The 25,041-nt window shown below is 43.0% G+C and overlaps 1 protein-coding gene across 1 annotated transcript in view; it reads right to left on the bottom strand.

Annotated features, from left to right (window-relative positions):
* Nucleotides 1-23,771, bottom strand: part of dars1 (aspartyl-tRNA synthetase 1) — a 29,972-nt gene extending 6,201 nt beyond the window's left edge. Inside the window, exons 1-9 of the mRNA XM_021596990.3 lie at nt 23,445-23,771; nt 14,631-14,733; nt 11,296-11,325; nt 11,062-11,119; nt 9,629-9,721; nt 8,407-8,509; nt 3,224-3,326; nt 2,859-2,939; nt 1,777-1,836 (exon numbers count right to left, since the gene is read on the bottom strand). Of these exons, the coding sequence (XP_021452665.2) occupies nt 1,777-1,836; nt 2,859-2,939; nt 3,224-3,326; nt 8,407-8,509; nt 9,629-9,721; nt 11,062-11,119; nt 11,296-11,325; nt 14,631-14,733; nt 23,445-23,467 (654 nt within the window). The 5' untranslated portion in view covers nt 23,468-23,771. The remainder of the gene's footprint in view (nt 1-1,776; nt 1,837-2,858; nt 2,940-3,223; nt 3,327-8,406; nt 8,510-9,628; nt 9,722-11,061; nt 11,120-11,295; nt 11,326-14,630; nt 14,734-23,444) is intronic.
* Nucleotides 23,772-25,041: the final 1,270 nt, after the last annotated feature.

Genomic DNA, 25,041 nt, shown 5'->3' with positions numbered 1-25,041 from the left:
CTTCTATGATATGAAGACTGACGTACAGCATATAGAAAAGGTTCCTCTGAAAAAAAACATGTGGAGTAGATAATGACCCACACACAGAAATATTACACGATGCCAAAAAAAAAAAAAAAAAGAGTGAACAGACAACACTGCTTGCGTCACATCTTGCCTTGTACTGTCTCGACACCTTTCATTTCATAAGAGGGAGTGGAGACAGGGTGCAATTCACATGAATCTAAGCCTTTAGAAAATAAACATGAGATAGAGCTCTTTGTCATATTTTCAAAACCTAACATTGGCAATTCATTCTAGTTGTATACAGAGGTCAACTTAGTGGCGTAGAAAATAACCCAGTCATCAAAATGACTCGTGATGAGGCACGTCAATAAGCTGGGTATTACACATAACGTCTGGGAACGAGCAGAGGAACAGCCAAAATCCCCAAACCCTTTGACTGTAAGGCTACTAAGAGCCAATAGGAGTGTTCTTCTCACTTAGTTCTCAGTTGATCAGATTACTAATTTCCTAATATGACTGGTGTTATTACTGAGGATTTATTCAAACAGTTCTCTGGTTTCATCTCTGGTTTTAGTCATCTACACAAAGAGTTTAATACAAAAAGCTCTGAGCGTCCTGATTGAACACTGAAAGCTGAAGGCTCACATTTCTATCTTCTAAACATTCCCAAATGCCTGAACGGGAGTTTTCGGACTCTCTCATTGTCAGAGAATGAATCTGCAGACAATGACTCTGGTCCAGTCAGGCCCCGGTTGAAATGGTAAATTGATATGTAGCCTATAGTTGACTGTGGTTAGAAAATAACTCTGATGAATAACTGCCACTTCTGGATAACACTAGATAAAACTGCTAAGCAGACACCTAGTGAGCTAACGAAACTGACATGAAAGCCTGGTTAGATAAGGACTTATACAAATAAGTTACATAATTCCTGTGCAAAATAAACACTTCTCTCTATTGTGAGTTGAGAGGAGGGGTCCGTTATCTTTCTATGTCCTCACACCAGGGCGGGATGTATAAAAGAGAGTGGGAGCGATAATAACTCAGTGCGTCACTCTCGTTGACATGCAAGCTCTCAAAACAATCGTGCCTAACAGCCCATGGCTTGTGGTTTTGGTCACACGCCACCACAACGGATAGTACCGTATTTCCCTAGAGAGCATCAACCTCTTATTTTCAACAAAATGGCTGGCCTGTACACTGTGAAAAAAAGGGAAGTTATTTGTGAAATAAACCTTTTATTTTCACTGAAACGGTTCTTGGCTGGTAGGTGCCTTTTCATTATGGTTGCCCTTTATTGTTGACTGGGGTTAGGGATAGGGGTCGGTCTGTGTGAAACCCTGTTTATGGGTTTACCCTTCATTTAAGTGTGGTTGTGATAACAGGCCCAAGTCCTCAAGCTCAAAGAGACATTTTGTAGAAACAGGTGTTGTGACAAAGCCAGGGTGAGGCGAGCGGTAGGGCTGTTTTCCTGCTGCCACATCACTAGTGTGGGTATGCCTCAGAACAGAACAATGAGGCTGGTTTAGCACCCCTCTCCTAAAACCTCTGAACCCATGCACAGTTCTATACTCCATTCTACCAGCAGGCTAACTAACGGGCCTGCAAAGTGGGATACATACCACGATGCGGTCATTTTACATCTCATCATCACAATATTTTGTTGATACAAATGTAGCGTCTTCAAACCAAATTTGAATCTAAAATAACTCATATGTCTTTGGAAAGAATGTAACACTGGTTGAAGTGTGATAGTGTAGTAGAACTTACCCTGAGATCAATGACTCGGTTGTCCAATCTGGTGTCCTGGTTGACCGTCGCTCTTCCATCCTGAGTAAACGCATAACGCCAACATCATTTGACCACATTACAAAACATTTAAAAAGTATTAAACACATCTGAAGTATATGGGAACAAACTATTGGACATGTGTGAAAACACAGGAGGACATTGAAATACAATGTGCGACATGATCTATGTGTTCTAATGTTTGTTTATTTCCCTCCCTGGAAATGAATTACTATCCTGTTGTATTTTAAACCTTATTAACCAGTTTTTAAAATTTTTTTTATAAACTAATACAACCAATTTACAATCCAATAAAGCAGTAAAAGAGCACCGAAGCTCCTAAAATGTTACATCACAGGTTGTCAGGCTTTACTGGAGCTTCCGTGGCATTAAAACAAGCTGTGAACAAGCTCCACACATCCAGCTCACATTGAATCAGAACATGAAGACGGAGACACAGACCGAGCCCAGTCCAGAACCTCCTCCCCAACGGTAGTTCCTGTAACTGACAGACAGACAGACTTCCCCAAAGACAAAACCTTAAGACAACTGCCGTTGGGGTTGGCTTACTGCATAAACACTGACACACTTCAGCTGTCTCTGAATTACACTGGAGAGTAGACCCTTAATACAGATACGGACTGACAACATGGCTCCCGAGTGGCGCAGCGGTCTAAGGTACTGACTCTTAGTGCTAGAGGCGTCACTACAGACCTTGGTTCGATTCCACGCTGTATCATAACCGCACGTGATTGGGAGTCCCATAGAGTAGCGCACAATTGGCCCAGCGTCATCCGGGTAAGGGTTTGAACGGGGTAGGCCGTCATTAGAAATAAGAATTTGTTCTTAACTGACTTGCCTAGTTAAACAAAGGTTCAATCAAATAAATGGCAGCATTGAACCAATACTATTCAAAAACAACAGCGGAAGGCCTTGAGGGTGTGTACGTATTTTTCACCAAGCATCAGGACGGAGGATGTTCTCTGGATGAAATGAGTTTGACCTTTGATCAGCTAAGAAGAGCTGCCTGCACGAGGCCCAAGAGCCCTGGCCCTCATCCTCACCTCATCCCCCTCTCCTTCCGGCCTCACGCAATCCTCCAGTTGCAGGGGCAGACGAGGCTCGGCCTGGCTGACGACAAAAATCTGAAACAGGAAAAGAAGGTGAGATTTTTCTTTAGAAGGGAGACATTGGTTCAACTAGATTCACAGTTAGAAAGTTGCTCTAAACTCACAGTACTTTCCAGGTTCAACTGCTAGGCGGAACGGAAAGTACCACAATTCCAAAAAGAAAAAGCAGTCAAGAGAAGTCGTAGACTGATATCTTTGAACCAGTAGCTCCTCTGATTCACGGCTGTCCTCCCTCCGTGTGCATGTCTGTCGGTTTGTTTGTCTGTGGTGTGGTCAGACAGAGCAGAAGACAGACCTACCCTCTCAATGTGCAACTCCACATCCTGCTGAGAGCAGCTCTCGATCGTCTGCTCCACCTTCTTCACCACCGCCTCCACGTCCACAATGCTCTCCTTGTTGATGCTGCAGACGAGGGGGGGGGGGGGTAAAGAGGCACAGGCCTTATCAGTCTACACAGATCAATTGAAGTCAAACGAGTGGGAGTCAGAGCAGTTGGTATACACGATATAAAGAAACAAAATACAAAAATGATGGCTACATAAATTCACCTGATGCTACTCTTCCTGAGGCAAAATGTCACAGGATAATGTTGTTTTGATCCACGGTTACCATGGTGTCAGACATTCTTATTCTCTTTTCATTTAAATCATCCGATTGCGACAACGTGCAAACACCAAACATCACAGCTATGAACTACAGTAAAACACCAGTGGCCACACAACAATAAGACTGAGGTTAAACAACCCTCTGAAAGACATGCTGAGTGACTACCAGAGCAGGCCACTGCTATCCTATCCCACTGTCCCCAGGAACCCCCAGGAGAGCCTCATAGAAATATGAAGAACTGTCATTACCAACTGTCACATAGCACGGGGCCAGATGGAGCAAGCCCGGTGTGATCCTTCACCTCTTCTCATTAAAAAGCAGTAATGAGAGACAGGAGCGTTGTGAATGGTGAACCCAGTCAGTCCACTGCAGCTGCCTCTGTCAGATGTTTCACACTATGGGGGGGGGGGGAAATCAGCTAGACAAATAAAAAGCCCACATTAATAAGCTCCTCCCTCTAACACCTGGCCAGCCTGCCCATCAACTAATATGAGTAAGTCATACAAGTAAGTATTTTGATTACCTAGACTAGTGTCATGTCCATGGGGTGTACTTGTACATCAAGATGACTCACACCACAGGAGATCCTATTCTGGCTCAGACAAGACAACTGACTAGGCTGTGTCTTATATAAAGATATGTGAAATCGATTGTGTAATATTATGTTCTAGTAAGAGAAAGTTAACCAAGATACTTTGGTGCAGAGGATACCCTAACCCTAATTTAACTCGGCATGAGGAAGTGGAAATACTATACATGACACAAGCATTACACGCTCTTCCCTATAGGTCACCACTGGCCTGGCTTAACCTCTTGATGATTACGAAAGGACCCATGTGACCCAGAAGCTTACTCAGCTTCCCCAGAATTCAATCAACATAGAACATGTCCAACAGCTAGAGTTCATTAACCGTTTAAGGCCAATAGTTGTGATTATTTTATTTGTTTAATAGTTGGGAAAAGTACAATATGCATTGTGTGAATTGAAAAGATTGGGGAGCAGGATGTTTAGATCTCTGCGGGAGCTGCAGGCCTCAACCCGATCTGTATCTCAAAATGGCACCCTATTCCCTATGGGCTCTCGTCAAAAGTAGTGCACTTTATAGGGAATAGGGTGACATTTGGGACACAACCCGACTATACATTTGTCTTGAGTATGTTTTGATGTAAGCTGGTTCATGACAGACGTTTCATCATGGATTTGGTGGTTGTGTGCAATAACTGCAATACAATAAAGTGCTGAATCAAAACACCTATTTACACAAGCAAAGTAAAAACAAAAATTATTTTGGAGCAATCGAGCCACAGGATTTCAAAAAAAAATACATGCTCTTGATAGTCTAGATCTAGCCAAAGTGTGAGGAAGGGTGTTTGAAGGTACAGGTGAATGAGTGGTAGCGATGTAGAGCACAAACAGGGACCATTATTGTCCTTAAACTAGAAAGAAAAAAATTTAATAGGAACTAAACGGGCAGAAACTACGAGGGGCCTACCTGAATTTGTGTAATAACAAATGATTGAAAACAAAAACAGTTGCATAACGTTTTGCTACAGCGCACACCAGCTCTGAAGCAACCTCCTGATTGTATCACAGACACTGGGATTGAGAGGAAACAGTGAGCGGTCAAACCACTGACACAACTTACAAGGTCAGAGGGTCCTGTCAATGAGGTGAATGTTTTGACCATGTGACCATGGCCTAGATAACATGTGTGGCCTTTACTACTGGAGACACTGTCATTTTTAGAGACATGTTATTGACACGGAAGCACTACTGTAGCTAGCAATAAAGTGTAGGAGCAATTGCTAACTGTAATCAATTTTAACTGTGGGGTGGAACAATTCACTAATTTACCGTTAATTAGTCCCCAAAACGTCTCCAGTAATGTTAACTTTTTGACGTTTGTGACGTTTCCACCTTCCAAGCATATTGGACTGACCTACTGATCATACAAGAAGTGGCGTTGGGCCTATATAGTCCTTCCGTTTATACTTCATTCAGCGTTTTTCATTGAAGGGTTTTAAGAGGCATTCATTAAGTGTAATCATGTCAACTTAGAGATTAGAACGTGTTTGACAAACCTGGCTTGGAAAAGTGCAGTATCCTCATGCTGTTATGCTTTTCATAAAGGCCTCCAGTAGCAGACTAAGTTGAGTCTGACCCATCGGTGAAAGCAACACGCTGACCCCACCGCTTGTGTCACGTGCGCAGAGCGTTGCAAAATACATTTATGCATAAATGTTATTCAATCATTATGCGTGGCCAGGCTCTAAAATAGAAATAGGTTCTATTTGTGACGCTCAACGCGCTGCAAGTCCGGCCTCTCCCATCTCCTCATTGGTTTTTAAGAGCATATACCCACGTAGGTGATTGAAAGATGAACTGGTGTCCACACTCCAGTCAGTTGTACAGTCTTGGCCACAAGTTGAGAATGACAAAAATATTAATTTCCACAAAGTTCGCTGCTTCAGTGTCTTTAGATATTTTTGTCAGATGTTACTATGGAATACTGAAGTATAATTACAAGCATTTCATAAGTTTAAAAGGCTTTTATTGACAATTACATGAAGTTGATGCAAAGAGTCAATCTTTGCAGTGTTGACCCTTCTTGTTCAAGACCTCTGCAATCCGCCCTGGCATGCTGTCAATTAACTTCTGGGCCACATCCTGACTGATGGCAGGCCATTCTTGCACAATCAATGATTGGAGTTTGTCATAATTTGTGGGTTTGTCCACAAGTTCTCAGTGGGATTAAGGTCTGGGGAGTTTCCTGGCCATGGACCCAAAATATCTATGTTTTGTTCCCCGAGCCACTAAGTTATCACTTTTGCCTTATGGCAAGGTGCTCCATCATGCTGGAAAAGGCATTGTTCGTCACCAAACTGTTCCTGGATGGTTGGGAGAAGTTGCTCTCTCAGGATGCTTTACTGTTGGCATGACACACAACTGATAGCGCTCACCCGGTCTTCACTGGACAAGCTTTTTTCCGGATGCCCCAAACAATCAGAAAGGTAATTAAGAGAAAATTACTTTACCCCAGTCCTCAGCAGTCCAATCCCTGTACCTTTTGCAGAATATCAGTCTGTCCCTGATGTTTTTCATGGAGAGAAGTGGCTTCTTTGCTGCCCTTCTTGACACCAGGCCATCCTCCAAAAGTCTTGCCTGCTGCCATTCCTGAGCAAGCTCTGTACTGGTGGTGCCCCGGTCCCACAGCTGAATCAACTTTAGGAGACGGTCCTGGCGCTTGCTGGACTTTCTTGGCCGCCCTGAAGCCTTCTTCACAACAATTGAACCACTCTCCTTGAAGTTCTTGATGATCCGATAAATGGTTGATATAGGTAATCTTACTGGCAGCAATATCCTTGCCTGTGAAGCCCTTTTTGTGCAAAGCAATGATGACGCCATGTGTTTCCTTGCAGGTAACAATGGTTGACAGAGGAAGAACAATGATTCCGAGCACCACCCTCCTTTTGAAGCTTCCAGTCTGTTATTCGAACTCAATCAGCATGACAGAGTGATCTCCAGCCTTGTCCTTGTCAACACTCGCACCTGTGTTAACAAGAGAATCACTGATATGTCAGCTGGTCCTTTTGTGGCAGGGCTGAAATGCAGTGGAAATGTTTTTTGGGTGATTCAGTTAATTTGCATGGCAAAGAGGGATTTTGCAATTAATTGCAATTCATCTGATCACTCTCCATAATATTCTGGAGTATATGCAAATTGCCATCAATTTGCAGCAGACTTTGTGAAAATTAATATTTGTGTCAAAACTTTTGGCCACGACTGTAGTAATGCATCGTAAAGTTGGTTTCCAACCGCCATATAAAGTCCAAAGAAGTAAAAAAGAAGCCTGAGGAAGGAGGAGAGATGACGAGAAAGGAATTTGGTTTACCATTTTATCTGTGGATTAATTGTCTGAGTAGAGGTCCTTGTGTATTTCAGGCATAATAACAACCAAATGTTTATTTCCCAGGACAAAATAACTAGCAACAGCAAGCTAGCTAGCTAAATTGCCATACATGTTTAATGCTTTTCGACCTGTCCCCCAATTAATATAATTGGTTCAAAGTTTGTTTTGAAAATTCAACCTGCTTGTCCTGATCTTGTCTGATCGTGTCCGGTTTGGTCAGCATGTAAGCCAGAGGGTAAATAATAAAATAGTAGGGCTACACTGTACCGGTTGAATATGTCACAATAATTAAAATAAAGATGTCAAGAAAAATAGATTTAGAGCCTACAGTTATCATTACCGCAAGTCACCCGCATGAAACATGTGCGAAGGGACTTGAAATCATGTGGAATACTCTCAGAATGCGGTGTGGTTCGACGATAACGGTGACATTTTTCAAAGGCAGAGATGAGTGGCTGAGGCTGAGACGCGCCGACAGTGGACACTTTAATTCAGGTTTCAAGTGATAGGCAATTGTCATTCAATAAACTTTTGGATGTTTTGTTAGTTTGCAGTGATTGTATGGCAATCAGATGAAAACAGCATGAGTGGTTACGTTAATGCCACATTAAAAGTTAATACTTTTAAAAATGGTAAACAAACTTTCAGACCCATAGATATCCTATTATATTAATGGGGATTCTACATGTAATTCTGTGTTTCTGCTCCCCCAAAAACTCCAAATTGGAGGACCCAAGAGTGATTAATGATGCTCAGGCTCTTCCCATCTGATCTACTGTATTTACTCTTATCTGGGCAGGAATGGCTCCATTAAACACTGCTGTATCCCATCTGAAAGTGGCCGCTTTTGTCATGAGGTGAAAAATGATTGATTCCTTCAGAATGTGTGAAAATGGATTGGGCCCATTTAGCTTTTCCCACCATTGTTTGTCGGGGGCCTACAGGATATTCAGTCTTGTACTCACTTGGCGGCAAACTTGACCATCTGCTTGCTGGCACGCTCCCCCACGGCGACCAGGGCCTGCACGTTAAACTGCTGCTGACGCAGGACCAAGAAGCACTGCTTCCCTAAAACGATGACAACAATACAATAGGCATCAGCAGGGCCCCTCTCATTTTGGCTTGCAACTCCTAACTCACTTGTCAAAACAGGTGCCACGGTGGTTCTATACAAGGCCATGTCACTCTCTCAGGCCAACACGTCATACCCGTTTCAGATTCCACCTCTCACCCATTAAAACGCTTTTCACAGCATTTCCAGGTAACTGTCAGAACCGTGAACAGGCAACCCTTTGAAGAAAGGTGTATGGAAGGAGGCTGAGAGCTTATTCCCAACCAAACACCTTGAGACTGTGTAAACCAGGTTTGTCAACCATCAGACACCACCCAAGTGCTTTGATGTGGTGTCCTCTGTTCATTGACAGGGGGGGGGGGGTGCTGCAATCCCCAAAAAGCAGTCACTTCATCCCAGTGTAAATCAGGATGTTATTCTGCTCAAGGACATCCTTCACTGTGGAGCTGAATGAAGGTTGAGGAAAATGGATTTTGACACGGAAGTTGTCCTGGAAGGAAGCCGTAACGATATCATCATAACACGATGGTTTATTTATTAGCATATTGTTAGCACAGTTGTGTACGTGCTGGATGTTTCGAATAATTTTGGATGGAATCCGACAGTTAGCCAAGGCTCAATGAGTTCATTGTATTATAGCCTCAAGCTCTGACAAGTTTGGAAAATAACAAATTAACCCACATTTGAGGTTCCATTTAAATAACTGAGCTTTGGTTGGAGTTTTCAAACTTTTCAAAAAGAGACTTGCATGTGCTTGTGTAATGAATCTATAATAGCAAAAACATTGCACTCCACAACCCCCATCCCCTATGTCCCACATCACCAGCAAATAAGGTAAAAACTTCAAGTCTGATGCCATACTGTGATTTTCCAAGATTGTGCACAATTCTTTTAGCTTTTTGACCTTCCATATTTGCCAACCTGAGGAGAGTTGACTGAAAAAATTAAAGCTCTTCTCTGAATAGTGACTATCTAGCCCAAGGACAATTGGTAATCTTTTTGGTAAACCCCAAGGTTCAGTTACGGCGCCATTTAGATTAGAAGGCTGGCTGTGTCCTGAGGACTAAAGGGAAAATATGAGTGATTGGGAGCTGGACAAAGATGGAGAATCTCACCTTTAGCTCTGCTGGTGTGAATCCGGGCACGCACCCAGATCAGCTGGCCTGCCTTCTCAGGTGTCAGCTCATGGACACGCACCAACCCTCTGTCTGGCTCACAGGGGAAGAAAAGTGTGCCTTTCAAGAAAACTTCAAAGACCATATACCTCCTTCCCCCTTCTGCCCACACACACATTCACACAAAGAAGCTCATGGGTTGTTCCACCAATTCGGTGCCTTTTGAGAAGTGTAACTTAGTTGTTGTTTTTTTAAGTCAGTCATAAAAAGCACATATTCAACTTCACAAAAAACATTTTTTTCCATCTCAAAAAAATTACTATAGTAGGCCTAAGTGCCAAATAAAGTAAGGGCCATAAATCCCCTCTTGACAGGGGGAATGGAAACTTGTGCTACAAGGAGCAGCAATTGAATGTAGTTTTCCACCACAAAACTGAAAGAAAGGGAAAAAAAGGAAAACAAAGAGTAGAACCAGCGCACCTGGTTATACACTATGATTTGTCTATTAGATGTTCAATGTTCCTTTTGAAAAACATTTGAAAAAGGAATAGTTTCACCATATTAAAACGAGAGTTCAGTTCACGTAACAGGGTGACCTTAAAATGAGGGACAGATGTAAACGAATCACAGTAAATAAAATAATCATCTTTAAAATGAGTGTCAAAGCAACAAAATAACAAGGGCTTTACAATGATGGTGAAATCTGAAGACATTTTGGGATTAAGGGATTACTTTAGCAAGCCTTTATTCATAGAAAAAAAATTGATCGATTAAATTATCCATGTGGTCTATATTAAAAGGGCACCTAATTTAATATAAACAGGCTTTTAAAATGCAATATCGGTGTGCAATTTCTCCTTAAAATATCAAAGGGACGCAAAAGGCACCCTATTCATGGAAAGACACTCATATTACAAGGAGAGCAGAAGTCACAAATATGAAACACTCTGCGGCCCTGCGTAGAAGTCGCCCCATTCTCTGTCTTATGACAAATGAACTCCACTTTGCCCTGTGTCACTGATGCATGCTTAACGTTACATGCACCCCGATGGCAGTGAGCCACCCATTTGGCTGAATCTGATTCCACCCACACGTAAGGCAGGCTGTCTCGCGCCATATTTCCTCATCCCTGTGGACAAGCATGCAGGTGGGAAGGCAACTTTGTTGTATGCCATTGGAGCTGAAAGAGCAGGTAGACAGGTGGACGACCCATCCGTCACATTTATCTGGGAGTTATGGCACGCCACAATCATCTTTGATATCTACGCCGTCTTTACTACTGCCACTACTGGCGCCATGTCACTGAGTCACTCCGATATAATCACGTTATCTATATTACCTAACAGTAGGGGCTGTCGAAAATGGGGATATCCTCTGTAAATAATATGTTGAAACAAAGAAGAGAGGAGTTAGTTGTTGACTGTACTACTGACCCAGTTTCTGCTGGGACTGTACCATCGGAGGGACACCGTACCGATCCTTGGCAAAATCCTGATGAATAAGAGAAGAGTTCATCTGCTAAGCATTTAAATACAGTAGCTTTATAGGAAACATCACTAGAGGTGCATACGTTTTGATTTTCATTTGGTATTGCACCATATAGAAAAAGGTGTAAATAAATGCTTAATATCTGAAACATGGAAGAATTGATCCTCAAGGATACTTACATCGTCATCTGTGCTTTGTTGGTCAGCAGACTGAAAAGAAAAGGCAAATCAATACAGTGGGACATAGGCCTAACATTGCATTTAAATAATGGTAAACTGCCTTGTATTAGGAACAGCAAGTGGACTGATTATCTGTGCAACAACTTCTTGGCGACCTTCATGCAAAATCTCCATACTATGAAAGTTAGCATTAACGGTTAGGCTACCATTTCATTTCCCATGCAAGTTGATATGTCTACGGAATTGGCTGGTGGAATAGAGGGAGAATGAGTGGAATGGCCATGTAAGAGGATGGATGCTTTCGCAGTTTCTAAGATTCAAGGGAGAACGTATTCCATCTGAAATATAGGTTACTTTAAGTGTTTCCCCTATGATATTTTTCAGCAGCGGTGGCTGACACCATCTGAAATAACTGATGCGTGCCACTGCACTGTAGGGAGATGAGGAGCAAGCGGTGGCTGTGCACTCATGGGTCTTATCTGCGCAACTGCTCACCCTGTTTGCAACTAATATAAGTTGTAACTTGTTACTATGATCTTAAAAGGGTAGGTAGCATAAACGTAACCACATAACATACGGATTTGCATTCGTATACGCATCAAAAGTTGCAATGCAAAGTTACACCTCACTTTTACATTAAAAAAAATAAACATTTTTTAGTTAATACATAAAACGATCCAAATTCAGAAGAAATGCCCCAAAAAATGCAGTTCCGGGGGAGGTGATGTAATATGGACCCGGTAAACCAGCCTATTCCCTATAATGTAAACTCCAACAGTAATAATTTCAAAATGTATAACTTCAAATTAAACCAAATCATTTGCACTCACGACTAGTCGATTCAATTTTATTTTCAGACAACTTACAAGCAAATACCTTATTAAATTTGTTGTTACAAATCAACTTGCAAGGTTGCTAGCCAACTAGCCTGCTAACGTCAGCCCTACTAGCCTGCTAATGTTAGCACTACATGAGTCAGCAAGTTGCTAACGTAATGTAAGCAGCCTGGTAGTGCTATCAAATGATATCTTACAGACACATTCAAGAAAACCAAATACATTAAATCATCTAACCAGTTATCAAAGAATATTAGCTGTATGTAGTTGTCTTAGCCAGCAAGCTAGCCAGCCTACTAACATTATCTATTTTGCCAACTAGCTATTAGCCTAGCCAGCCAAGCCTCACGATTATAGTCGGAATGCTAGAGCCCAATTACTGGAGACCAGCGAGAACACCGCTAACAAACTCAAAGCAAAGAAAAAGCAAAGACTTACAGATTGATAGCTGGGGCCATCCGAAGGGAAAAATTTTAAAAGTGTGCAGGTGTAACAGTATAGCTTACGTACCTCTCCCCGCCCCAACCTGGGCTCGAACCAGGGACCCTCTGCACACATCAACCACAGTCACTCACGAAGCATCGTTACCCATCACGCCACAAAAGCCGTGGCCCTTGCAGAGCAAGGGGAGCCACTACTTCAAGCGCACCACCGCTAACTAGCTAGCCATTTCACATTGGTTACACAGGCTGAGTTAACTACCAAAGCCAGGCAGGCGGTTCACAGGCCTGATGGAGAGTCAGGGAAATCACAAATAGATTCCAGATGTCCGTCAGATGGCACGCTAGCACTAAGCCAAGGTGGGAAACTGCACAGAGAACATGCCGAAAACGTACAATCCCTCCATCAGTGCTCAGACTGTCCGCAATAGGCTGAGAGAGGCTGGACTTAGGACTTGTAGGCCTGTTGTAAGGCAGGTCCTCGCCAGACATCACCGGCAACAACAACGGGCACAAACAGGTCGCTGGACCAGACAGGACTGGCAAAAAGTGCTCTTCACTGACGAGTTGCGGTTTTGTCTCACCAGGGGTGATGGTCGGATCTGCGTTTATCGTAGAAGGAATGAGTTACACTGAGGCCGGTACTCTGGAGCGAAATCGATTTGGAGGTGGAGGGTTCCTCATGGTCAAAAAACACAAGCAATGGGCGTTAGACCAAAGAAAATATTTCCACTGGTCTGATGAGTCCAAATTTGAGATTTGTGGTTCCAACCGCCCGGTCTTTGTGAGACGCAGAGTCGGTGAACGGATGATCTCGGCAATGTGTGGTTCCCACTGTTAAGCATGGAGGAGGTGGGATGGTGTGGGGGTGTTATGGTGACACGGTCAGTGATTTATTTAGAATTCATGAAACACTTAACCGGCATGGCTACAACAGCATTCTGCAGAAATACGCCATCCCATCTGGTTTGCGCTTAGTGGGACTATCATTTGTTTTTCAACAGGACAATGACACAACACACTTCCAGGTTGCGTAAGAGCTATTTTGACCAAGAAGGACAGTAATGGAGTGCTGCATCAGATGACCTGGCATCCACAATCATCTCAACCCAATTGAGATGGTTTGGGATGTGTTGGACCGCAGAGTGAAGGAAAAGCAGCCAACAAGTGCTCGGCATATGTGGAAATTCCTTCAAGACTGTTGGAAAAGCATTCCAGGTGAAGCTGTTTGAGAGAATGCCAAGAGTGTGTAAAACCCATCAACGCAAAGGGTGGCTACTTTGAAGGATCTAAAATATATGTTGCTATGTTTAACACTTTTTTGGTTACTAGATGACTCCATGTGTTATTTCATTGTTTTGATGTCTTCACTTTTATTCTACAATGCAGAAAATAATAACAAAGAAAACCCTTGAATAAGTAGGTGTGTCCAAACTGGCGGCAAAGATTTAGCAGTGGCGGGGCACAGCTGCTAAATTAATTTAGGGGAAACACTGCTACTTCATGAAAGCATCTGAACTGAAATTGTCCCTAATGAGAGAATGACCCTGTCAACTGGGTTAGGGCAGGGATGTCCTTGTCCCATTATGCTCTAGCGACTCCTGTGGCAGGCCGGGCGCATGCACGCTGACACGGTCGCCAGAGGTACGGTATTTCCTCCGACACATTGGTGTGGCTGGCTTCCTGGGTAAGCGGGCATTGTGTCAAGGAAGCAGTGCGGCTTGGTTGGGTCGTGTTTCGGAGGACGCACGGCTCTCGACCTTCGCCTCTCCCGAATCCGTACGGGAGTTGCAGCGATGGGACAAGATTGTAACTACCAATTGGATACCACTAACTTGGGTAGAAAAAGGGGTAAAAACAAACAACATAAAAACAGTTTAACTTTCTCTCACTTGCTTACGATGCAACACTGATACCCGACTTAAGAAAATGGCTCTTTGTTTGAGTGGACAAAAACAAACCAACGACAGGAATTGCAAAACAATGGACCCCCCCCCCCCCCCCGATTGTGTCAAGTCAATAGCACTGAGGGGCAGAGAGGCATACAAAACCCACTGACCAGTTTGGCCTGCTTCTCAGCCTTCTTAGCAGCTTTCTCCGCTTCCTTCTGCTGTTTCTTCAGGCCTTTCTTCGACGGGGCCTGGTCCGCCTCCTCCACGACCCTGCAACAGGAAGTCCAGACCAATGCAAAACATAAGTCAACTAGCTACCTACATTTTTGGGGGCTTCCTGTAGGAAGTTTTTGACCGCTGGGAAAATGTATTCCAGCCATCACCACCATCTCTGAATGTGGCTAATGGCACAGGTTGATGAGCCATGTTTCTGTCCGGGCTAACAATAAACACAGCTACTGGGGAAAATTGGATCACTTAAAATTCTAGGTCAATATGATTCATACAAGGGTGTCTAGACTTTGTTATGACTACAGGAAGCACCAAGGAGCTGTAGGCATAGGCGATTTGTCTCCAGACTGAGATCAAAGATTCCATGAAAAATAAGAACTTTGCACCTCCTCAATAATATTACTGCGCATGTTGCACATCCACAGCAGGAGGTATTTTTCTCATCCACAACCTGTGATCGTGCCGGGTTGTGTCATTGTACTCCCTGACAGTAAGCGTCTACAGGAAATAACACTGATCAAAAGGAGAACGGTGACATAAATAGCCATATAAAACAACAATCACAACAGCAACAGATGGCGTTAAGCAATGACTTCAAAAGAAGGACCTGCCAGTGTTTTTACAATGTTTTCCCTTCCACTTGTTTCCTGTCACAAAGGAAATCATAATAGGCATTAGGCAAAGGCAATTCTTCACCAAAACTCAAAATTCTTGATGTTGAATCTTGAACATTTTCAAAAAATACCATCCTTATCTCCTGTAATACTATAAAAGCAACCCCTGGGAACCATACGATTGTCAACAGAGTCAGGATGAGTGAGGGCGATTAAGCACATTCACACCTATATACATATCCAGTGGCATTAACACACAATGAGGAGAGGAGGAAATGGTGGTAGGACCCCTGACCAGGCTGCAACTGATTTAATGGCATCTAGCATTACTGATAACATAGGCCGTTTTTCACAATGACGATAGAAAAGGGACATTTGAGAGGTTTTCGAAAGGCATTGATGCTGGAGAGACAATACTGTTTGTGTAAACTTGATCACATTGCAAGTGCTAGAACAGATGTCGCATTGGGCCATGTTTTTGAAACAGCTGAAATGTATAGCCACTTTCCTTATATTTGAGACTTGTTTAATTGAGGTTTTACCTGAAATTACACTAACAGTCTGTTACATTATGAAATTGGCACAATAGCTGCCGCCTGCCAGCTGCACTGAGCCACGGAAAACTCTAGAAAACCATTTCCGCCACCATTTCTTTAAAAACATGTTGATACGATCTTAAAATGTTGACATAAGCAAGTAATTTGTGATTTCAGAGTTGGCACCACAGGTACCAGAGTGCTGGGGGGGGGAAACATTGTTTTCCTGAGGACCAGAGTTTCTCCTGATCTGGTAGTCTAACCTAACCAGGTAAAACTCCAGGTATAACATAGTAATTATTCAGCAGATGCAACAACCCAATTTTTTTAAATATAAACTATGATGGAACTCGATTTTTTTTATAATTAGGTAATATGGAGAGAAAAAATTCAAACATATGGAAAAACTCCTGGCCCTAGGGAGGATGAAAACATTAAAATCCTGTCAAACAAATCATGAGGCGAATCAGTCTAAAAAAAAAAAACAGCAATTTGTCCTTCTTTTCAATGGTTTTCTGGCAATATTTTTTTTATTAAACCAAATCAAAATTGCCGGGGCAAATGGCAGCTTGCCACACGTCTGCCGGCGGCCCTGCTGTGCTGATCCCTGCAGCGTGGATAGATGGAAATCGCCACACAATGATGCAAATTAAGAAACAACCTGTACGACCTATATGTATTTTATTTTTGGGTGGCGAGAATGGGTTTCCATGTACAGTGCATTCGAAAAGTATTCAGACCCGTTGGCTTTTTCCACAATTTATTACGTACCCCCTCATCTACACACAATACCTCATAATGAAAAAGCAAAAACAGATTTTTTGAAATAGTTGCTCCCAAGCTCCGTCAGATTGGATGGGGAGCGATGCTGCACAGCTATTTTCAGGTCTCTCAAGAGATGTTCGATCGGGTTCAAGTCCAGGCTCTGGCTGTGCCACTGAAGGACATTCAGAGACTTGTCCCGAAGCCACTCCTGCATTGTCTTGGCTGCGTGCTTAGGGTTATTGTCCTGATGGAAGGTGAACCTTCACCCCAGGCTGAAGTCCTGAGCGCTCTGCAGCAGGTTTTCATCAAGGACCTCTCTGTACTTTGCCTCGAACTCAACTAGTCTCCCAGTCCCTGCCGCTGAAAAACATCCCCATAGCATGATGCAGTAACCACCATGCTTCACCATAGGGATGGTGCCAGGTTTCCTCCAGACGTGATGCTTGGCATTCAGGCTAAATAGTTAAATATTGGCTTCATTAGACCAGAGAATCGTGTTTCTCATGGTCAGAGTTGTTTAGGTGCATTTTTGCAAACTCCAAGCGGGCTGTCATGTGCCTTTTACTGATGAGTGGCTTCAGTCTGGCCACTCTACCATAAAGACCTGATTGCTGGAGTGCTGCAGAGATGGTTGTCCTTCTGGAAGGTTCTCCCTTCTTCACAGAGGAACTCCAGAGCTCTGTCAGAGTGAACTTCAGGTTCTTGGTCACCTACCTGACCAAGGCCCTTCTCCCCCGATTGCTCAGTTTGGCCAAACAGCGAGCTCTAGGAAGCGTCTTGGTGGTTCCAAACTTCTTCCATTTTATAGTGATTGAGGCCACTGTGTTCTCGGGGACCTTCAATGCTGCAGAAATGTTGTTGTACTCTTCCCTGGGTCTGTGCCTCCAAACAAGCCTGTCTCCGAGCTCTCCTTTGACCTCATGGCTTAGTTTTTGCTCTGACATGCACTGCCAACTGTGGGACCTTATAGACAGGTGTGTGCCTTTCCAAATCATGTCCAATCAATTGAATTTACCACAGGTGGACTCCAATCAAGTTATAGAAACATCTCAAGGATGATTCAATGGAAACAGGATGCACTTGAGCTCAATTTTCAAGTTTCATAGTTTTCAAACATTCTCAAAACCTGTTTTCACTGTCATTATGCGGTAGTGTGTGTAGATTGATGAGGATTTTTCCCCATCCATTTTAAAATAAGGCTGTAACTTAACAAAATGTGGAAAAAGTCAAAGGGTCTGAATAAGTTAGCTTATAACAGTGAACCTTTTTTGTTGGATACACATAAGGCAATGCTAGGTCTTGTAGCATATTTTTATTAAACTATCCCCAAGTCAATGGAATTGCAAGCCTCTGCATGCACAGTGCATTACTCCATCACATGTACAGCTGATTCTCAAGATCTTCAGCCCACACTACTACACTGTCTGAGCCAAGGACTACATGCTTTCTGATAACGATATTGTAATGTATTGTTGTATTGTTATCAGAAAGCACGTAGTCCTTGGCTCAGACAGTGTAGTAGTGTGGGCTCAAGATCTTGAGAATCAGCTATACATGTGATGGAAGAATGCACTGTGCATGCAGAGGCTTGCAATTCCATTAACTTGGGGATAGTTGTAAGGTGAATATAATTTATGACATGTTTTGCTAACTAGTAAATAGTAGCCTACAGCAAAGTGAATTTAAAACATTTCCAACTTGTTAATTTCTGCTCATTAGTTTTTGCTACCATGTGGGTTTTAGCTTGCTTGAGCCTGCTAACTAAGTGTTAATTTACCTGTTTCCATACGTTTCATTTTAAAACGTTTATCTTACAAAGGAGTTGTTTAATTTAACTGCTTAACTATTTATCTGTACATGGAACTGTTTATTTTTTTTACTCTTTTTCTTCTAATCTTTACAGGAAAGGGCACTATCTGATGTGTGGAGACAATTCACTGCAGCTAATGTAGAAGGAAAAGCTGTGTACATTTGCAAATACTGTGCCAAATCATATGTGACGAATGCAACAAAGATGTAAAATCATCTGTCCAAGTGCATAAACTTCCCTCAGGGCTCACAACAAGCAACCTCTGACAAAAGACCCTCTACTTCTATTCGAGGTGAAAATGATGAATCAGACACCTTATAGCAACAGCTCATGGTCCTCCAGGAATCAGAAGTTTTTTTGACTCAATGGAGGAACATAGTCAGAGAAATGCTGATTAATGTCTTGCTCGAGCTGTGTATGCAACTGGTTCACATCTGATGCTCACAGGCAATGTGTATTGAAAGAGATTCTGAATGTTCTTCGTCCAGCATTCACCCCTCCAACCAGACATGCTTTATCTACTAATTTGCTGGATGCAGAGTTCAGAGTTCAAGTGAAGGTCAAGCAAATCATAGAGAAAGCAGACTGTATTGCAATGATCTCAACCAGTATTCTACAAGAGCACAGACACAAGGGACAACAGACACACCGGTCTCTACATTGCAGATGAGCTGAATGCAGTCATCAATGACCTTGGACCACAGAAGGTATTTGCACTGGTGACAGACAATGCTGCGAACATGAAGGCTGCTTGGTCTAAAATGGAGGGGTCCTACCCTCACATCACACCCATTGGCTGTGCTGCTTGTGTATTGAATCTGCTTCTCAAGGACATCATGGCACTGAAAACAATGGATACACTCTACAAGAGAGCCAAGGAAATGTGCTTAGATTGTTGGACTAGTAACCGCAAGGTTGCAAGATCGAATCGCCGAGCTGACAAGGTAAAAAAAAAAAAAAGTTGTTCTCTGCCCCTGAACAACGCAGTTAACCCACTGTTCCTAGGCAGTCATTGAAAATAATTTCTTCTTAACCGACTTGCCTAGTAATAAAAAAAAAAAAAGGTTAGGTATTTCACATACCTAACCATTTTTTAAATGTTTACTAAGTTGGGGTCATCTAGCAGCAATCTACCTCACCAAGCAAAGTGAGAAGAATAAGAGCACCACATTGAAGCTGACCAGCAACACCAGTTGGGGTGGTGGTGTTGTCATCATGTTTGACAGTCTCCTGAAGGGGAAGGAGTCTCTCCAAGAAATGGCCATATCACAGTCTGCCGATATGGACAGACCCATCAAAAGGATACTCCTGGATGATGTATTTTGGGAGGGAGTGGTAAGCAGCCTGAAACCTATAGCAGTAGCCATTGCATGGATTGAGGGAGACAATGTCTGATGTTCAGACTCTGCTTGCAGATGTAATAGAAGAAATCCATACTGCCCTAACCACTTCACTGTTGCTTCAAGCAGAGGAAACTGCAGTTCTGAAATACATCCAAAAGCGTGAAGACTTCTGCCTGAAGCCCATATCCGCCCCAGCGTACATGTTGGACTCCAAGTATGCTGGGAAGAGCATCCTGTCTGGCGCAGATATCAACAAGGCCTATGGTGTCATCACTACTGTGCCTCGCCATCTTGGCCTGGATGAGGGCAAGGTTCTTGGCAGTCCGGCGAAGTACACTTCCAAGCAAGGGCTTTGGGATGGAGATGCAATATGGCAGACATGCCAACATATCTCATTAGCCACCTGGTGGAAGGGACTCTGTGGATCTGAGGCTCTTTCCCCTGTTGCCTCCATCATCCTCCAAATCACCCCAACATCAGCCGCCTCAGAGTGCAACTGGTCCTTGTTTGGGAACACACACACCAAAGCACGCAACAGGCTGACCAATACAAGGCAAATGTGAGGCTTTTTGAGCCTGACAACGAGCCATCCTTAACCAGGTTGGAAAGTGACAGTGAAGATGAGGTGAAGATAATAATTTGCAAATACGTCTACTTATGATAAGGTAAAATTTTTATGTTTCTGTCTCCATATGATATGGTAAATATATCCAATGCAAAAAACATCTACATTTAAATGGTATTCATATTAATTTGCATATATTTCCGTTAATTCCCATATATTCCCACGGAAAGTTTCCACCTCAGAATATTCCCCAAAATGTGCAACCCTATTCCCATGCGTAGCCTCCTGGCTAGTGGCTGGCTATTGTGACATTTACGGTACTTTTGAGTTGCTAAGCAACCTTCTAAGTGTATATTATGTAAATAAAAAATTATTCCCGACAAATAAGCCCATATTCCTCCAAATGAAAGACTCAGAGTCAGTGTGACTACTTCAACATGTACCATCATGCATATGGGTTATTTTACAGAAAACAAAGGAAGAAATTTGATGACTGATTATGCACCCTACTCATTTCAGATTTTCATCATATATAGGCCTATTTTAACATTTTTGTCTACACTTTTTGGGACACCTGGGCCACGTTCAGTTACAAAAACCTTGCAGATATATTCATGGATTTCTATATATATATTTTTTTTTTAACCTTTGATTTAACTAGGCAATTCAAATTCGTATTTACTGCCTACCCTGGCCAAAACCTAAACCGGACGACACTGGGACAATTATGCGCCGCCCTATGGGACTCACAATCACGGCTGGTTGTGATACAGCGTGGAATCGAACCAGGGTCTGACGTGACGCCTCTAGCACTGAGATGCAGTGCCTTAGACTGCTGCGCCACTCGGGAGCTCCTAAATAGAGCAGACATGATTCCTTATTCTACAGGCATGTTTGTTATACTGTAGCATATTTCTATCTGAACATTCCAAAACGTTGCGTCTTGCTGAACATCCCCCTGCCCTCATGTAAAATCAGTCTTGGGCTTCACCTGCTGTGAACAAGGCAGGGCTTGACAGTAAAAAAACAAATTGTCACTTGTCCATAGGACAAATAGGACAGATTCTTTTTACTTGTCCAAAACTTCAAGTCACTTACAAGTGAAGAAACATCTGTAACACCATGGGCCAAAACAGTGCTTGAAAATTGTGTTGCATCATGCAAGGAACCACTTCAAAAGATAAAAAGCATTATTATCACTACTTGACAATGGAAGGCTGCTGGTCTCTGATCCCATGTATTATATCTCCTGCCTTTGTTGCCTTGAGAAAGGCACTAACCCCCCTCTCCCAAAGTAAAATACTGCACTGATAGGCTACTGTATAAAACATGTGGTCAACTCTCCATCTGGAGAGCTACTGGGCGTGTAGGCTTTTGATCCAACCCTGCTCAAACACAGTCAGCTTATCAAGGGACTGCTGAGCAGCTGTTTTTTTTTTTTGTCTTTATAAAATAATTCCCTCATTCAATTACCAGGGATCAAATGGCTAAAGTGGGCGACTTCAAAGCAAGGTAGCTAACTAAGACACGTTTCTCTGTTACTTGTCAATTAGGCTATTTTAATCATTTTTTTCAACGTTTTTGGAATTATATGGCCAGTATTGAATAGAGGAGAATCACAGCTTTCCAACGGTGTCCGAATTATTTCAACACCCAATTTTGAGCACTTGAGAGACGTTTTATAACCGGAGTACTCAGCATTGGTTTCAAACTGTGCACCCATATTTGCGGTTGTACACGAGTGCCGGGTGGGAAAGTTATTTAGGACATTGGACATGACATTAATACATGCTAATACGTAAATAGTTAACTAGCGAGATAGCCAATTCAAAACACATTGTGTAGTTTGGCTGGTTATCTAGTTAAAATAATGATATACAATAGACTATCTGCTGCTACAACGTCTCTCTCGCCTCTGGCAAAAGCCCACTCGCACTGGCATGCATGCAGGTGATGCAAACACCATGACCGTTTACAGCTATAACTGGGGAAATAACTCACTAGCAATGAATATCAACAAATATGCGCACGCGGTTACGGTGGCTCGGATCTCAAAAACGCATCTTGCGACTGCATGATTGAAAGACCACTCGTGCCTGTCAACGTAGGCCTAAAATAATTATACTGTGATGCGCTCTGCAGAGATTGGGGGGCCAGTGCACAACACACCGCATCCAGGGGTAACTTCAATCTGATTTTTTTTTTTTTACTTGTCCAGTCGGGCAACTTAAATCTATAATCTTCTCGACTGACAATTTGTTTAACTTGCCTCGGCAAGGGGACAAGCGTTAATGTATGCTATACAATGTCCAACACTGGCTGTCAAACAGTGATCTAGACTTGTCAGTTTATTTCTGTCCCAAAATCCATTGTAATGCTTCCCCTACACGTGCCTAGCTGTTTTAAGGAAAACACTGCACTTTATGACATGGTTGTGCACTCTGACCCGAGCAGAAAACTGCCACTGGTCAAACAACTGGGGGAATGTGTATGGATGGACAGGTTATGACAAGTTCCCTTTTGCAGAGCCTTTACAACCACACTCAATAATGAATGGCACATGTCATGCTACCTTTCTCACAAATAGGTTTTATACGATATACCGGTAGTTAGCTATGTACCTCGTTTATTTTGAGTACGGAGACATGCAAATTGCAAAATGAAAGTTCAACCACTAAATCAAGGCTTTGTTTTTAACTAGCAAGCTAGCTACCGAACTAACTACTAGGTTCAGCACGCATGAAAAGCAGCTGTTAGCCAGCTAAATTTAGTGGCATGTATTATTGAGCATGATGGCACGGTCAGAGAGCATTGGCATGTAATGGTGCTTAGCTTGCTACTGTTAAGATTCTAGCAAGTTAGCTAGCTGTCAAACTTTAACTGTAGAAGCCAGCAGAAAGAAACGTGGACTTCACGGCTGTAGCTGCTATTCGTGACATGTTCTGTTTTAAACTAGCTAGCTAGCAAACTAGTTTGCTATCTTGATGGAAAACGGATACATTAAATTGCTGATGCAATCATCTGAAAATACAACCGGCTTTAGCTAGCCAGCTAACGTTACAGTATCTAACGTTAGCGTTTAAAACATTCTGAGACACGAGAAAGCATTTATCTTACCCTTGGACTCCATCTTTAGTCATGACAGTTATTATTCTTTTGAGATGGTAGATTCTTGACAGTTACTTCTGAGACAGAGTCATCTGTTCAGAGAGCATTCATAGGTGGTAGAAGACGGGCCTATTTCCCTGATGCACAGAAAAATAGTTTCTCAATCCGGGCTGAAACTAGGTCAAAGAACAATAGTTCCGCAAGAGCTGTGGAAATATCATCCTGTCATATTTCAAATCAAGAGCTTACTTTACAAGCCCTTAACCAACAATGCAGAGTAAGAAAATATGAGCTTAAAATAACATTAACGAGGCTAAATACAGGAGGTACTGAGTCAATGTGGGGGTAGGGGATAGTCGAGGTAATTGAGGTACTATGTACATGTAAAGTGACTATGCATAGATAATAAACATTGAGTAGCAGCAGCGTAAAAAAGGGGGTCAATGCAAATAGTTCAGGTAGCCATTTGATTAACTGTTCTTATGGCTTGGGGGTAGAAGCTGTTAAGGAGGCTTTTGGACCTAGACTTGGTGCTCTGGTACCGCTTGCCATGCAGAGTAGCAGAGAGAACAGTCTAACTTGGGTGGCTGGAGTCTTTGACCATTTTTAGGGCCTTCCTCTGACACTGCCTGGTATAGAGGTTCTGGATGGCAGGAAGCTTGGCCCCAGTGATGTACTGGGCCATACGCACTACCCTCTGTAGCGCTTTGCGATCGGATGCCGATCAGTTGCAATACCAGGCGGTGATGCAACCATCCTCTCAATGGTGCAGCTGTAGAACTTTTTGAGGATCTGAGGACCATGCCAAATCTTTTCAGTCTCTTGAGGGGGAATAAGTGTTGTCGTGCCCTCTTCACAACTGTCTTGGTGTGTTTAGACCATGATAGTTTGTTGGTAATGTGGACACCAAGTAACTTGAAGCTCTCGACCCGCTCCACTACAGCCCGGTCAATGTGAATGAGGGCGTGCTCGTTCCTCCTTTTCCTGTAGTCCACGAACAGCTCCTTTGTCTTGTTCACATTGAGGGAGAGGTTGTTTTTCCTGGCACCACACTGCCAGTCTCTGACCTCCCTATAGGCTGTCTCATTGTTGTCGGTAGCAGGCCTACCAACATTATGTCGTCGGCAAACTTAATAATGGTGTTGGGGCCGTGCTCGGTCATGCGGTTGTGGGTGAACAGGGATTATAGGAGGGGCTCCTGTGTTGAGGATCAGCGTGGTAGATGTGTTGTTGACTACCCTTACCACCTGCGGGTGGCCCGTCAGGAAGTCCAGGATCCAGTTGCAGAGGGAAGTGTTCTCACGTAGGTGTTCCTTTTATCCAGGTGGGAAAGAACAGTGTGGAGTGCAATAGAGATTGCGTCATCGGTGGATCGATTGGAGCGGTATGCAAATTGGAGTAAGTCTAGTGTTAATGGGATGATGGTGTTGATGTGATCCATGACCAGCCTTTTAATGCACTTCATGGCTACAGATGAGGTGTGCTACGGGTCGGTAGTCATTTAGGCAGGTTTCCATGGCGTTCATGGACACAGAGACTATGGTGGTCTGCTTGAAACATGTAGGTATTACAGACTCAGTCAGGGAGAAGTTGAAAATGTCAATGT

The sequence above is a fragment of the Oncorhynchus mykiss genome, chromosome 3, assembly GCF_057628025.1.
Source record: "Oncorhynchus mykiss isolate SJ-2025 chromosome 3, ASM5762802v1, whole genome shotgun sequence".
NCBI lineage: Eukaryota > Metazoa > Chordata > Actinopteri > Salmoniformes > Salmonidae > Oncorhynchus > Oncorhynchus mykiss.
Note: the sequence above shows the minus strand (reverse complement) of the source record. Positions and strands in the feature narration are given on the sequence as shown.